The sequence below is a fragment of the Passer montanus genome, unplaced genomic scaffold (assembly GCF_014805655.1).
Source record: "Passer montanus isolate IOZ18808 unplaced genomic scaffold, ASM1480565v1 scaffold92, whole genome shotgun sequence".
Lineage (NCBI taxonomy): Eukaryota > Metazoa > Chordata > Aves > Passeriformes > Passeridae > Passer > Passer montanus.
Genome location: NW_024374590.1, coordinates 459,383 through 476,223, shown reverse-complemented (window position 1 = coordinate 476,223; position 16,841 = coordinate 459,383). Strand labels below are relative to the sequence as shown.

At 37.9% G+C, this 16,841-nt stretch overlaps 1 protein-coding gene across 1 annotated transcript in view; it reads left to right on the top strand.

The window, feature by feature from the left end:
- LOC120495824 (glypican-6) overlaps window positions 1-16,841 on the top strand; it is a gene marked incomplete at both ends in the record, with an annotated part of 659,110 nt that overhangs the window by 206,758 nt on the left and 435,511 nt on the right. The window contains one exon of the mRNA XM_039695705.1: window positions 14,546-14,704. Within this exon, the coding sequence (XP_039551639.1) occupies window positions 14,546-14,704 (159 nt within the window). The remainder of the gene's footprint in view (window positions 1-14,545; window positions 14,705-16,841) is intronic.

Sequence of the window (16,841 nt, the reverse complement as noted above, 5' to 3'; positions counted from 1 at the left end):
AAAAGATGCCCATGGCTGCCCAAAAGAAGGTTGTGAGCCTGTGGGAGGTCTGTGATGGAGCAGGGTCCTGGCAGGGATCTCTGGACCCATCTCCTTGCACTTCATGGGGGAGGAGACAGAGCTGGGAAGGAGTGAGAGGTTAGGGGAAGGTGTTTTTGAGATATATTTTACTTCTCATTAACCCGCTCTGACTTTGTTAATGATAAATTCAGTTCATATCCCCAAACTGAGTCCGTTTTGCCCATATTGGCAATCAGTGAGTCCTGTCCTTAATTCATAAACTCTCTCCTGTCCACTTGCAGAGAGGAGTGATAGAGCAGCTTTGGTGAGTGTCTGGCATCCAGCCAGGATCTACCCACCACAGCTCTAGATACTTTGCAACCGTATTGTGAGGAAGGCTAAATCTATTTAAATGTGCTATATAGATTTTAAAAAGCATTCTGCTCTGTGGAAGGGGATTTAGAGTGTTCCTAAAGTGATGTTAAAAGAATGCTAGTAGTAATCTGATTCTCCCTTTAGGACATTAATCTTTTAACAGTAGTATCAGCTAAGATTGGCATTGATAATTCAATCACTCAAGTAGTTGCGTTTGCATTTGGCAGAAAATGGCTGGAAACATCTGCAACAAGTGCTCAAAACTACTGTTGCAGTTGAGCAACTGCTGTCACTGAATGGATGTAGAAAATAGCCATAAACTTTAAAAGAATATTCATTAAACACAGCACTCATTGGGCAATTTGTGAGCTGCACCACATTAATTACACTACTTAGAAATTGCCTTGAAATAGCGACTTTTTTCCTTAGAAAACAGTAGACAAGAAAACAAATTACAAAAGTTTTGGCATTTTCTGTTTAATCAGGATGTAAAGGATTTCCTTTTCCTTTTTTTCACAAGACTTTTAGTGAAGTTAATAGCACCTGCATTATATTATTCCTCATTATAAACCTATAAATCTCCTTCAGAAACATAAAATGCTGTGAAACCTGTCAACTGGTAGTATATTGTATTTATTAGGATCATGAATCCCTAATTTGTAATTTAGAAAAGTGCCAGCTCAGTGAAGAGGTTATTTACTGGCAGATGTGTATATTTTGTGTATGACTTTTTCATAAAGCATTCTGGCTTGTTTGCTGATGACTTCTTTTGCAGAATGTAATTTGTTGCCTTATCTCATAAGCCCTCTATGAGCACACTGATCTTGATATATTTTTTATCACAGAAGCAGCCAAACCACTCCAATTTTTCAGAGAATGGCTTTCAGCAATTTCAAAAGAAGAAAAAAAATCTTTTTGTCACTGCATGCTTTTAATTGCATGCTCATTGTTGTGTAAATCTTCACAACTTGTCCATACTATTTCCAGTTTGATTGTGTAAATCACCACCTCAGAGCAAGGTTCCATCTCCTGGGTCTCCTTATTGCCCATGAGTCAAACCAGGAAAGAGAGACTTTGCAGACTGATGTTAAAGGATTGTAATGGAGTTCTACAGTAACTTATAACACATGTAGAAATGACAGTGAGTGGAAATGTACTTTTAGATGCTTTGCACATTTTATCACGTAACTTTTCTTTTTGTCCTTGGTAGTTGCAGACATTACCTTTACTTGCATGTACTCTGTGAAGGCTAGGAAAGACAGTTTGATGTTTTTCCACCTATAGTTTACTGGGTGTATTCCTTAACTGAAACTTGTCAGTCATCTTTTACAACTCCATTTGTGATATACAAGGAAAATACAGTGTCTGTTACTTACTTTTGATAATCAATGCAGACAGTGATAAGGAAAAGGATAATATGAGTTTTATTAGGACATTTTCTATTTTAAATAATAGTAAGGACAGTAAAAGTCAATACTATTGCTGAAAATGCCAACTTTATAGACTTTAGAAATTACTAGTAACTAATATTTAAAGAATGATATATTGCCTAGAACTATTTTCTTCTTTACAATTTTTTTGCCAAGGTGAAAAAACCTGAAATATTCCAGACCCAAGATTTTAGGCATATATTAGTCCAACAGAGCACCAAAAAGTGCTGTAATATAATTACTACTAGTGCTGTTGGGCCCGGGGTTGAAATATAGTTCACAGTTTATTTTGAAAAATCTCAAAATATTGCTCTTTTCCTAAATATACATGATTCATATTGGAATTATGTGCATGTTGCCTAGCTTTTATTTTAGAGATTTATTCTTGCTGTTTGCAGGGATTTCTATAGATAATCACAGTCACTCCCTATTAGGGGTGTAAATAAGCACCACTTTTGCCCAGATGGCACAATCACAGAGCCCCTTGGCAGGGCCAGAGGGCTCTCTCCAAAGAGCAGGAGAAGGGAGGAAGAGGGTAAAGGAAGGCAAATTCAAACAGTTTAACCCAAAGCATCCAGGGAAGGCAATGGGCCCTTCCACAGCGAATGAGAAATGCTTACTTTTAGGACTTCAAGACAATAACAAAACCTGGAATCATCATATCTACATCTGCAGATTTATGAATTTTATAGCTGTTTATACCAGTTTTTGGGATAAGGTGGGCAGTCATTTGAGGTTTGTACAGACATCCTCAGAGACTTCCTTACGTTTTTGCCTGTCATTACTGTTATACCTTAATTTGGCTCCATCCATGCAACGTAGGACAGGGAATACTTTATTCTGAGTAGCTTCTGAGAGAAGGAGCTAAGAGACAAATGTACTCAAGCTGATCTGAGTTCAGACAGATGCCTCAGAGTCTTATTTACACTAAAGGCAAAAAGCACAAAGGACTTTGACATACTGTTTGCCAAATTTCTTTCTGGCTCAATCTGCCAGAGATCTGCAAAGAGTTTTCTCCAAGAGACAAGTACTCACTTTGGGTAGTATATCTCAGCCAAAGTACACAGAGTAAATAGTAACAGAGTGCCTTAATATTCTTTATAGGAAACAGACCGTTTAATCATAATGCAGAATTATTAAGGTTCTTCAAGGAAAATATGATGCCTATCATATCCTGAAGATGATTTTCTTTCAATAAATTTTTTTTTTTAAAGTTTTCTTGTTGTTTTGGGAGTTTTGGGGTTTTTTAGTGTGGCTTATAAAATAACCACAAATTAACAGGAGGCTGGTCACTGCCAGTCAAAAGCTATGATTGTACTAAAGAAATGGGCCCCAAAAAAGGTATATTAAGAAGGTAAAAGTAATTATCTAAAGGACTGATAGAAAGAAGTATAGCTTATTGCTTTATTCTTCTATATTTAAATGCTTTGATTAACTCTGTAAAAGTGCACCAAACCCTTTTAATTTACACAGTCAAAAATGTCCATTCAAAAATGTGATTACATAAAAGAAGACTTCAGACACCTAAAGAGATTTCCTTTCAAGCTGATCTTTAATCATAAAGGTCAAACCTTTAACATTAAAACACTTGAAGAGCGAGAAACATTCAGTTATTGATTTTGAAGACCCTGAATCTTACCAAGTATTTCAGTCCATAGAGGGTATTGATAGAAGTACAATAATAAAAAAGCTAAAAAGAAATTGTTCAGACTCATTTTGTGTCTAAATGCAGGGGAAAAAACCAAAAGAAAACCAAACCCAAACAAGAAGTCCCACAGGAACAAAAAACAAAATGCCCACTCTGTAGGGCTAACAATAGATTAGATCTCAAACACTATTGGGAATAGTGGAAAAGGGAAGTTGTTGTGGCTAGCTGCTATCCTCTAAAAAGCTTTCTTTTTCCTTTTGGCAGTGATTACTGTGGCTGGATGATATTATGGAAGCATAGTTTCTGTTAATTCGAGTGAGCTTTGAGTTTTTTCAGAGCAAACAGTATTCTGCTGGAAAATATTGATTGAAAAAACACCATGATGTAGCAAACAGGTTTTTCTATTACACTGCATTCATTACACTGCCTACATTCTCAAGCTGGCAGCCTCAGCAGTGCAGGGCACACCTGCCCTGTATCCTCCTTCAAGCTGGGAAACCACTTAAAGTCAAGGACGATGTCATGCCTGCTCTGCCAGCGCCTCTGAAGCACCCCTCTCTAATTCATTGTTAGAATTAGAGAATCATTGGAAAAGACCATGAAGAGAGACCAACTGATAACTCAGCACTGCCAAGGCCACCAAAATCCATGTCGCTAAGAGCCACATCTGCACATGTTTTAAGTATCTCCTGAAATGGCAATTCAAGCATTTCCCGGGGCAGCCTGTTACGGGGCTTGACAACACTTTCCATGGAGAAATTTTTCCTAATATCCGTCTAAACCTATGCTGGCACAACTTAAGGCCATTCCTCTTGTCCTGATACTTGTTATCTAGGAGAAGACACCAAATTCCACTTTGTTATATCCTCCTTTCAGGCAGTTGTAGAGTCTATCCTGAGCCTCTTTTCCCCAGTCTAAACACCTGCCACTCCCTCAGCCATTCCTCACAGGACTTGTGCTCTAGAGCCTTCATCAGTTCTGTTGCCCTTCTCTGGACACACTCCAGGATCTAAAAGTCTTTCTCCCAGTGTGGGACCCAGGACTGGACACAGGACTCAAGATGTGGTCTCACCAGAGCTGAGTACAAGCAGACAATCCGTGCCCTGCTCCTGCTGGCCACACTATTGCTGATACTGGCCAGGATGCCATTGGCCTTCTTGGCCACCTGGGCACACACTGGCTCATGTTCATCTGACTGTTGACCAGCACCCCCAGGTCCTTTTCCAGTGGGCAGCTCTTTGGCCACTCTGCCCCCAGTCTGTAGCAGTGAGTGGGATTGCTGGGACCGAGGTGCAGGAACTTTGCCTTGTTGAACCTCAATACCACTGGCCTTTCCCATCCATCCAGCCTGTCCAGATCCCACTCTAGAGCAGAGGGATCCTAAAGTCAAGCAAAGCAACGATCCTTCCTGTCAGGATTTTTGTTTGAAAATGGGCTAAGAAATTAGCTCAAGACCTCTCCCAAAATTTCTAGGTGATTTTCCCTTCAAAGCATGGCAGCAAGCACCTCTAACCATACATATCAGTGCTTAGGTCCTTTTTGTTAAAGGATGTAGCTTTAGCCCTTGGAAAGAGACAGACTCATGGAAAGAGACAGAAACTTAAGAACTTGACCTGAACCAGCAGCTAAGAGAATTTCTATCTCCTGTAATGTGGAAACCTCAGAGGTTATGAAAATTCACAAGCTCTAAGACAGCACTGGGCCTGTAACAGGAAAGAAACCATGTAGTCCATGCTCAGGAACCCTTCAAAACTTTCCAAATTTCTGCTGAAGAATGACAGCACTGCTTTCTGAACCACCTTTGGTCCAAACCCATCCCATGCAACTTTAGTTGCACACACACCAGCTGCGTCCCATGCCCATGAGTCCAGCTTGTCTGAAAGATGGGAGGATCTGGACACCCCCACCCAGTTTCTACAAGATGTGACAGCAAGTTATTGAAACTGAGAATCTGAAAGCAGTAATTAGCAGGATTTCAAGAATGTCAGGTCTCACTGCTGAACCCTGAGATTCCTAAGGAAATATAATTTATTGAAAACGTTTCAGAATTTCTTGCATATTCATAAAACATTTGCCTATCCATGGTTTTAATAATGTAGAATTTCTATTTGCATTATACAGCTGACAATATTCAGTGAGAAACCTTTGTTTCATATTGATAATTAGAAGCTTTGTAATTCAGAGTATTTTTATGCATGCTTTAACACATGGTTATTTTCAGTTCCATGAAGTTAAATTTGTCACATAAGTGAATCAAAACAGTCTGAAAGTAGTCAATAGGAAAAAAAAAATCTTTCATGAGAGGACTTCCCTCTGGCACATTGTCTCTGGATGTCTGTACTGTATTTCTTTCTCCTGTGTCAGCTGGTATCCTCTATTATTGAAGGAGAGTCATTTCAGCAGTGTTGATTTTCATCAGAGTGGGCAGAAATAGTCTGAATTCCTTACTTGCATAAGATTTACTGTGGGAAGTCATAGTCTCTTCTGCACCGTTAGGAAAGACCTAAATACTTATTTTTGTAGTTCTGAGACTCTCCCACCTGAAGGAGAGGCCACATGCAGAAAAAGTCACCCACCTACTGTGGTATCTTCTACTTGTCTGATCAGGTGGAGCATCTGGGGAAGTTTTTCCCGTGACCCCTGGGAGTCAAGGCTCCCAGAGTCACTGCAGAGTATTTCCAACTAGAACCAATGAGCTATGAGGCTAAGCAATACATTGTTACCATCAGTGACAAATCACCTGATAACTCTCAGGTTAGTGGGACTGACTCTCAGTCATCATTTAGGTCAGGAATTAGCTGATTTTCCTTGTTTTTTCATCGCCACCCTCCAGTTTGTCACGTTTTTCCTGTAGGGTTTTACACCTTCCCACATCAGTAGTTTTCTTCTTGAATCTCCCACAATTCTGTGTGCCTTGCTTCCAGTACCTTATTTGGCTTTAGCAGGGACTTTCCCACATTGTAGCAGCATATAAAGTCAAAGATACAGAAACTTGGAGAAAGTGCTTTGCTTCTTGCCTTACAACTTGTGTCACAGTAAGTTTAATGCTAAGGAAGCATTTTGCTTTTCACAGTGGTTGGCTCCAAACAGAAATTAAAGGACAAATGCTAGTATTTCTGGCCTTAAATTTCATGGGTAGACCTTGAGTTGGTATGATAACAGGACTCTCAGATCTTTACAAATTGTAGCTTCTCTTTTTGGGCTGTGTTTTTCCTGAAGGAGCTAAGAAAGAGATTAGGCTGAAAAATATTTCAATAAAGAGTTTATGGCGGAGGTACCAAAGCATTAACCACTGGTGTATCCATTACAGCCTATGACTTATGACCAACTCAACATTATCATGTTTGTCTTCCTGAGCTGTTTCTGTGACTGGCATTGCAGGAAAGCATGCCATTATTAATCAGAAGACAAAAACGTAGATTAATCTATTTAACGGTAGCACAAAAAGGTTTCATTGGGCTGATTGAAGGCATCAATATAAGAGAATAAGAGGAGAGCACTTGGATTAATGACTCTTAAACAGTTGTTGTTAAGTTTAGTATTTTAGAAGCATGGATTTTATGCATGACAATACAGTGATTGGCAAGGGATCTGCACAGCTTTAAAATGCCCTTGACAATTCCATCAAATGGCATGACTGTATCCCAGTCAGCTTTAAACTTTGATGAATGTATATTAGTAATGTTATAACTATCTTAAGGACTGGTTTAGGCAGTACAGCATACCCAGTTAATCTCAGGAAGCTAAGTCCAGCACACTCACCTACTGCAACAGCATTTCAGGGGGTATATGACCTAAGTGGCGTAAATCTGTCTCTGATCCACCGTGTGCTGCAGCCACATTTTTGGGTTTCAGTTTTACATGAAGAATGTTGATTAAAATATTTATAAATACATGAATGTGTACAGTCTTATCCTGCTATCTTAATCATTAAATTGTTCTGAGGGCTGATTAAATTTAAAGCCTGCCTTGCATTGTGTTTTTTGGTCATGGTAAAGAAATGTGCTGCTTGTGTTCTACTTCTCACTGTAATGCTATATGAGATATTTCTGCTGTTATAGCAGGGAACATAATAAACAGCAAAAATCAGTTCAGGGGGAGGGGGATTTGGTTGCTGTTCCCAGGTGGAAGCATGCTTTGAAATCAGAAAATTGCAGCCATGTAGTCCATGAGATGATGAAACTATTGGTGCTGAATCACAGCCTTGCTGTTTGCTTTCCACAAGGCACTGAGCACAAAGCCAGTAATACACTCTCCAAGAAGTAACTAGAGATTCTTCTCACAAACTGTGTTATCAAAAAACAATTTGTCTGACTGTGTATGCTTGGAAAATAAAATGATCCTGAGCGTTGGAGTAGTGGTACTGCTTCTAGTAGTTTAGTTGGGAATACTCAAGGGACTTCAGTTCTTTCTTTAGCATCTGTGTAGTCTTAGTCTGAACAAGTTTGCCTTGGCCTCAGCTTCGGTAACTTATTACTGAAATCTTCCCAAGGACAACAGGGTCAGGGCTTCTTGTAAATGAATGTTCCCTGTGGGACCTGTAATGAAGAGACTGTTAACTAATTATCAGTCTGTTTGGAAGGCATTCATCTTTTAATTGACCTCAAAGAAATCAAGGAACAAAAGGAATCTGAGCAAAGATGATTTGAGTTCTGAGGCAAAAAAATGAGTCTGTTTTATTCTTGGGGTAGATGCACAGGTTTATTGGAGCCCACCAGACATAAAAGGTTTTCAAGTTCAATATTCCTTTGATTAAAATTAGGAGAGCTGTGTCTGATGGCACGATCTGTGTGTTACAGACAGGTTTCCCTCCCTTCCTCCAGCTGTCATTTTCTGTGCAAATATTGCTCCTGTCATCACTTGTCAGGCCAATATTACGATGGAATTAATTTAAAACATAATCTGTTTCCTTTTAGTTTGAGAAGGAAAGTTCAATCTGTGACTTGAATGTCAGGTGCAGTTTTACAGAGGCTGCTTGCAGGGCTGTTATACCCCACAGAGAAGATAATTACAAAGTCAGAAGGAGCCTTAGGACTTTTTGGTTAGAGAACAGGCTTTTGTCCAACAAAATGATATTTTAATTTTTGCTGTTTGAATATTGCCTGAAATGCTAAAATTCATGTTTCTAATTTATTTTTAATTGCTAAAAAAGTTAATGCAGAAAACATGATAGTGCTGCTTGGGTTTTTTTTCAAATTAAAGATGATTGTCAGTCAAATTCTTCTACAGCACTGTTTCCTGTTTGCAGATGTGTGACGGAATGTTGTAAGTGTATTGGAGAACTATAGCTTTCACTAATAGAAAATTTATAATGTGATCATTAAGAGTTTCCTATGCTCCTGATTTCATCAGAGAACTTAAATTGAAAACTTCAAAAAGTTGGCATTCAGAAACTTCATCACCCATACTGAAAATGATCCAAATCTCAAAACAGTGGGCAAGGGTTAAAGTTGAATGAGGTTTTTCTTTCAACTCTAATTATCATTCCTTTAAAATCATCTTTTACAATAATAAAAAACACAGAAAACGGGTGGTCACAGAACCACAGAAGAACCCACTTTGAAAGGAATGCTGGCAGGTCATCTGGTCTCAGGTACTGAGGGAAAGGGAGCCCCCTGTCCAATCAAATCTTGAAAACTTCCAGCAATGAGGCATCCACCATGTCCCCGGGGAGGTTGTCCCAGTGACTAGTCAGTCAGTTCTCACTCTAAGAAGTTTCTTTCCTATGCCAAGACGAAACTTCTCCTGGTACAATTTGTATCTTTTGCCGCTGGCCTTCTCCATGTGGGTCCTTGTGAAGAAAGATGCCCCATCCTCTATCTACCTTCCCTTTAAGTACTGTAATACCTTGATTGGGTCCCACCTGAGCCTTCTCTTTCTCCAGGGGAAAAAATAAACCTGACTCTTTCAGTCTTTCCTTACACTCCAGTCTTTTGATAATCTTCTTGATGTTCCTTTGGACCCTCTCCAGTCTGCATCTTTCTTGTGTTGTGGGGATCAGAATGGGGCACGGTGCTCCAGGTGCAGTGTGACAAGCACTGAGTATAGCGGGATGATCATGTCTCTACCTCTGCTAGAAATGCCCCTGGGGATGCAACCCAGTATCAGATTTGCATCTGCTGCTGCTGCCGGGTGTTGTTGTCTCACGTTGGCTGGGTGTCCCCCAGGAGACCCCATCCTTTTCAGCAAGGCAGCTCCCCAGCCACACAGGTGTCAGCATGTACTGGGCTCTTTTACTGTTCTGTTCCATGTGCAGGACTAGATACTTGTCTTTGTTAAAGCTCATACTGTTAATAAATTCCACTGCTTTATCCACAAGTGGCTGAATATGTGCAGGTCTGAAGCAAGTATTTCAAGTTTCAAAGAGCACAGCTAATGACAAAGCCAAATCACATCAATGTAACCTGCAATATGAAGAATGTATAGATACCTTTTCTTCTTTTAGGCTCTGTTGATGCATACAAGGTGATCAAGTTTGAAAGCGCATCTTTAATTTACCCCTTTTATTTAATAATTTTTATTCCTTGCTGGATTTATGAAGCAGGGTGGTTACTCTGTTTCTATTCTCCCCAGTCACACAGTTAGTCCTACCATTCTGTGAACAGACCACTATCATGGCTTTAAATTTATGATTAGAATAGGAACTATAAAATTTTGACTGCCTAAGAAAGAATTGCTTCCAAAATTGCTAAACTTGCAACATGACCTATAAAAAATTCTGCCTGATAATAAATATGTTATGTGATAATACTTCCATTTCTAATGATATAACCAAGGTGTTCAGGAAATCTGGTGGTTAAATTGTTGAGGGTAATGTTATATTCCATAGGGTTTACTGATCCTTCAGACTGTTCTTCCTCAAGCAGTTACCACTCTCAGATCAGTTCTGGCATTTTGATATGCAGTAAAAGCATTTATTCAGCTTCAGAGCTGTAAGTTGCAATTTTTTAAAGACTTCTGAGTTTTGTAGCGCATTTTAAGGACACCAAACAGTAATATATCTGAATATAAAACAAGTGCTTTATAAATTGCTTTATCACACTTCAAAGCAGCATTGCCAGCAGGATTGCCAAATTCAACTGCAAAACTTGCCAATTTGGATCATGTGAAGGCAGGTGTGAGATTACAGCTGTAATAAAACTGAAATTGAATACTGGTAGCTGAATTTGTAGTAGGCAATTGATTTGATTTATATAACATAAGCCACATGAGGAGAGATATGTAGGTCAGCATCTTCGGCTGGAAACAGTGGATAGAAGAGTTGTGGTAGGTCGCTGGAAATATTGAGTTAGTAGCTGTTCATCCTGGCAGAATGCTGGTGCAGTGTAACTACATTTGTGTCAAACTTGTTTGGGGAGACACCATTTGCAACAAGGTAAATCTAGTCAGTTATAACCAATGCCACTTGTGCCATAAAAATCGTTGCTAAAATTAGCATAAGAACCTAGACCATATGGAGTTTCCCAGGGCAAGAACTGGTACATTAGTTATGAGCACATTTTCAGCCTGCAAAATACTTGAGGTGTGTAAATACACAAATTAGTGATTAAACACTTTCTATGGTAATAGAACAATGTTTTACAAAATGCAAATGGTAAATGATCCAATTCAAAAAATCAGAGGAAGCACAATCAAATTGTCCTGCAGAGTTATTTCCAATCCAAACAGCCCCTTAGGTCACAGATTTGCACAAAAGAAGAAAAAAATTCCGAAATGAAGCACACACCCCTTAATTAAAAATATCCAAGCTAACAACAACAACAAACCAAAAAACCAAACAAAAAACCAATACACCCCCCCCCAGCAAAACACAACGTAAAAACACAACAAACAAACCCCCTACTTTTATGTTAAGAAAAGTGTGTCCATTTTTTTTTTTTAACAGGGAGTGAACTAATGACCTGGCAATTCTAACATTAGTTGGTGGTTTGATAATAACAAGCACAAAATGAGAATCATGCTTTTAAAAAGGAAAAGAAAAGATTAAGCATACAGAAATTACTTTGTCAGAGTTTCCCTTTGCCCTTCCCAGGAACGCCCATGATCTTTTGTCCAAGTTATGAACTTCTGGAAACTGCAGTCAGTCATGGCCAGCAAAAACATCGCAGGGCTTATGAGCAAAAGTTTCAAAAGCTTTATTTTTACAAAATTTACTTGAGCATCTTAAGCATATAAATATTCCATTGGTGTGGATCAATGGAAAATGCTTTTTCTTTTACTTTATCTATCATCAGACCTGATCCTCCAGTGTAGGAGAGAGAAGGAAGCAAAAATCTTGAAACAGAATATGAAAAGTAGCAAAATATTTCCATTATTATTTCTTTCTACAGAAAATTAACAGAAAATATATGGACAGGGAAGAGAGAGGAATTAGAAATGTCTTTTGTAGAAAGACATTTCATCATTCTACAGCAAATTTTTTGTGATGAGGGCAGTTGGCTAGATGATTTAGGAAGACATTTTGTCAGGAGAAAAAGTCAATGAGATAATGTAGGAGTTGTGAGTGTTTCTGATAAATGTGAGTTTCTACAGTCAAGAGCCTCATGAATGAAGGAATAATCAGTGAACTAAAGGGAAGAAACTTAATGAAAATACATGTAAAAGAAAGCAATGCACTAGGAGTCTGAATGATTTTGTAGCAGGCAAAGTGAGAAATAATTTTTGTAGCAAAGCAAAACTAAGACTCTAAATAAATCAGAGGAAGAAAAAATTACTATTCCTTCAAAAATGACCATTCAATACAATTTAATTTGTCATAATACTCAGCCTAATATAGTGTCTTAGAAAATTTGGACTCATGGCTGTTACTTACTAAGCACAGTGCAATGATGATTACTATTACCAGCTTATAACCTGACAATTCTGAGAAACAAACAGAGCCAGACAAAAAAGCATAAGAACTTCAGATGAAGAGAGAAAAGAAAAGTGAATTTTATAAAAATTCTCGGTTGCAATGGCACCAGACGTTATTATCATAACAAAAAGCATAAACTATCGCTCTGACTGGAGCTGGGAAAGTAGGTATTTTCAATAAGGGAAAAACCCCTGGATTTATTGAGGAAAGGGGGTTGCAGACATTATGGATGGGGTATTTTTTTATTTAATCAAGCACACAGCACTGCTTCTAATGATACAATATTTCAACTTTACTTGTCTTTCTGACATCTAATAAAAACTCACATTACTGTTACTGAAATAACCTTTATTGTTTCTTATTATGGCGCCTCCCTTACCTGTTGAATAGTTGCAGTTTAATGTGACAGAGATGTAGAGGGTAAGGCAAACATTAGTCTGCCACTATCTTTTATGTTTGACAGCAGCTGGCTCACCAGTCCCTGTATGTGCTGTTTATGGCTTAGGTGTGTGACTTTGAGGATAGAGAGGAATTAATTTCTTGTGGTGGGAGGATGTAGCAGACATGGGAAGCAATCCTTACAATATTTTGATGGTCATGGGATATATTTTTTTTCCCACTTTTATACAAAGTTTTATATCATGGTTCATTTGGACATGACTGGGATTTGTAGGTAGTACTGCCCAACAGTAACTGATAATAATAAAATGATCCTTTCTGAAGATGTATAGCTGTGAGCTTTTAAAAAGTCTTGAGGCTGCTAAAAGAAATCTCATGGCATTGTAATTCATATATTACGAACTCTTGCAGAAAAAGCAAATTAAGATGGGGTGAGGAGTCAGGGTTGAGGAATGACTAAATTTCAAGACTTAAAAGACTTCATTCGAGAACAGAAACATAAATTCGAATAAGGTGAGGGCAAACTCAAGACAGTGTTTATTCTAAGCATGTGCAGACCTCTTTTTGATGCTGTCTTCAAAATGATGCAGCAGCTAAATGTATTATACCCCTGGGAAGCATAAAACTTAGGGCCTGCTTCTCCTCACTACATAATAAGAATGGTGAAAAGCAGCCTTAAAGTAGATATAAATTGCATTTAAGTCTTCTTTATGGCTCAGCAGTGGTAGAAAGGAGCCTCAATAGAAATGAGAATCAGGTCCCCGGTATTTATTTAACCCTTGGGCTTTGTATATCATTTTATTTGCACCTTTAAGAGATTTGCAGAGGGATTTTTAATCAGGATTCGGTGTACAGAAAGCTAAATGTTTTCATTGCCTTACAAGTAACTTTAATCATACAGGCAGATCATACTCTTTATTTCTCAAGAGGAAATGGTAAAATTTTCTGCCTTTGTACAAACCAAGCTAAATGTTTCTGACACCCTTAGTACAGTGTCAATTGGAAATTCACATTTTATGTAATAACAGACCATTTTAATTTCATGAGCTGAAGAATTGGTTTCCACGTGCAAATTGTACTAAAGAAAGCAATATTGTCAGAAGAAATGGCAGAGTGCTTCAAGAGATAAATCTATTGAATTAAATAAGAGGCTTTCATTACTTTTTACATTGCATTTCCATATAATATAAGCATTAATTAAACTCTTCACTGCTTTCTCCTATTCAGCAGAGTACTTGCTCAGTCTGACAAGAAATGCTGCCCAAGAAAACCCAAACACAATCATTAAAATACACTTAAGAAGAGGGGAAGGAAGGGGAGAAGGAAAAAATGTTTTGGTGCACTTGGGCAAGTGGGACCTGGCTACAAAAATGCATAATTTCTTTTCTACAGGTTTTGACAACAAATGCATAATTTTTGTTTTGCAATTTTTGACAGATCCAGTGGCTTGTAATAGGTCATCTCACTAGATATTTCTCCAGGCAATTTGAATACAAACAGAAAGCAAGCAATTGTTTTTTTCAAATTTTAACTATGCTTCAGTAAATGTGGAAGGCTTCTTCAGGGTGGAGAACACTTTTGGTGTGAGGCAATTTTACTTTTTGAAGTATAAAAACAACTCTGCAACGTGTGTCTCCTCTCCCCTGTGAGGAATACCCAGCCATAGCAAAGTTGTTGATACAAATTCGAGATGTCTCCTGTCAAGCTCTTTAAGTCAAGCCTTAAAGAGCTCCCTGGGTAGCCCACAAAAACTGAAGACCCATCATGTGTGTTTTTGGTTCTGTTTCTTTTCTATCTGTAATCAAACATTTCTAATTTCTTATTTTCTTGTGATTCCAGGGGAACATTTGAGAATCTGCCCTCAGGAATATACATGCTGCACCTCAGAAATGGAGGACAAGTTAAGCCAACAGAGCAAACTGGAGTTTGAAAACTTAGTGGAGGAGACAAGTCACTTTGTACGCACGACTTTCGTATCCCGGCACAAAAAGTTTGACGGTAGGCTGGATATAATTTACTTATTTTCAAGGTTATTGGATTTAAAAGCCATAATATCCATAATAAATTCCAATGTTCTTTTCTTTACAATTAGATATCACATTTGCAGTTGTCAGTTTTGCTAAGATAAGGGTTAATATACAGCTGGTATGCTTATCAGCCTTGTGAGTATTGCCTTTAATTACAATGACATCAAGAATCAGACTGTTAAGTGCCTGCAGGCTTGGCTAATGTTGAAAAAAGAGATTAGATATGCATAGAGAGGTTTATAATTTTTGTCTCCTAGTTTCAAATGCAAAATTTAGGTTTGTAATTATGTTCACTGTTGCAAGATGAACGGTGGATCTCCCCTGATTTTTGTTATTGCAGAGCAGTATTTGTGTACTCTGCCTTTTTATAGCCTTAAGGCTGTTGTTTTTTCCTGCATGATTTTCTTGTCATGTACAGAGGCTCTAAGAGGGCTTCTGGCTTCCAAACACTAAGGCCTCAAGTTGTGTTTGAGAGAGATTATCATACAAACCACTTAAGCAGTACTGAACACATCTACTCTACCTATAAAGAACAGAAAAGAACAATTTGAGGGTTTTATTTCCTTGTGATCAGCCTTTATAAGATCTTTTCAAGATCAAGGTTATGGTGTGACAATTTGCTAAGTGTTTGTCTTTGATACTGAACATTAAACTGTTTTTATGGTTGTGTCCATGTTTTCAAATTATGGTTTTATCTAAATATAAAATCTGTATTTGTATTGGAAGTGTCACCCTGAGCATTTCTGCATATGTGTAAGTTGAAAAGAGTATGGCATTAAGAGGTGTAAATCAGCATTGCAAAGGGAATTGCAGAGCTGCATGTGGGTGGAAAGCCTGAAAATAGGTGGGTAAAGCTGGCTAACCCCAGGTAATGGATCATATGCTGCACACATATAGGAGAATTGTGGAAGTGTTATTTCTGAACTTGGAAGCTTGCTTCAAAACTCTTCAGTCCAATTCAGAAAGAAGTGAAAACTCCTTAGGGTAATTCTGTATTATTATCCAATTAAAGATTTTTTTTTCTAATATTGATTCTCTCAATGTGACACAGAGGAAAAAATGAATTATAAGAAAAGGGAATGGGAAAAGTGTAGTATGAAGATGAGCTGAAGGAAAGTCTCTAGCAGATCAGATGCTAATGTAATTTAGAGAATGTCCTTGGAAGGTGGGGATGATCGTGCACTGCTCTGATGTGATGACTTCCATTTTTAATGTAAAAGTGTAATCTTTTAAAGTAGTGGATTTAAAAAAAAACTAGTTGTTTTCAAAGGATCTTTAAAAAATCGAGAATTTGTATGTAGTATTACAGGATGAGTGTGCAAACAGAACAGACATTTCAAACCATCTAGAGCATGCACAGGGCTTTTTTTTTCCTAGAAGGAAACCGGGGTGATTGCTGGTGTTCAGTGACCATGCAGCACACTGAAAACACTGGGCTCATTGACCACAGAGCTCAGACAGCACTTTGCTAATTCTTTGCCAACTTCAGGCCTTTCTGTATTGTACTGAGTTTAAAGACATTATGGCTTTTTCAGTAATCTGAAGTTCTGTGTTTTAATACTGATGGTAAGGTATGGCTTAAAGTTCCTGACTGGGTGTAAATACTCCCTTCTGGGATCTGCTCCACAGAAAATTGGAATAAAAGATTAAGTTGTTTCTTCTATCTTATTATTGATGTTTTAAAGAGAATTTGCAATGTGATGTCTTATCAGAGAGCATTTGAACTTTGTGTATGCTTTCAGAATTTCAATGCTATTTTAAAGCTATTCAAAATTTGTTCACTTGTATGGAAAAACTGCTTATTTCCAGAAGGGCAAAGACATTAATGGAAAAATATATTCACCTAATAGACTTCCAGTGTAAAATCAGCTAGATTTCTTGCAGTTTAAAATGCTAAGATGCTTTTCCATATAAAGCAATAGCTAATGTCCATTTTTTAGCTGTTTGAGCATAATCCATTTTTTGTTGTTTTTTAATTTGGTACTGTGATTGCACAAAGGAATTCTGATACACAATTCTGCCATTTAATGCTCGTACACCACAAATAGCAAAACAGATACAGCCAATTGTGATGATTTTATGGAAGTTTTGTTTATTACCTGTGCAAC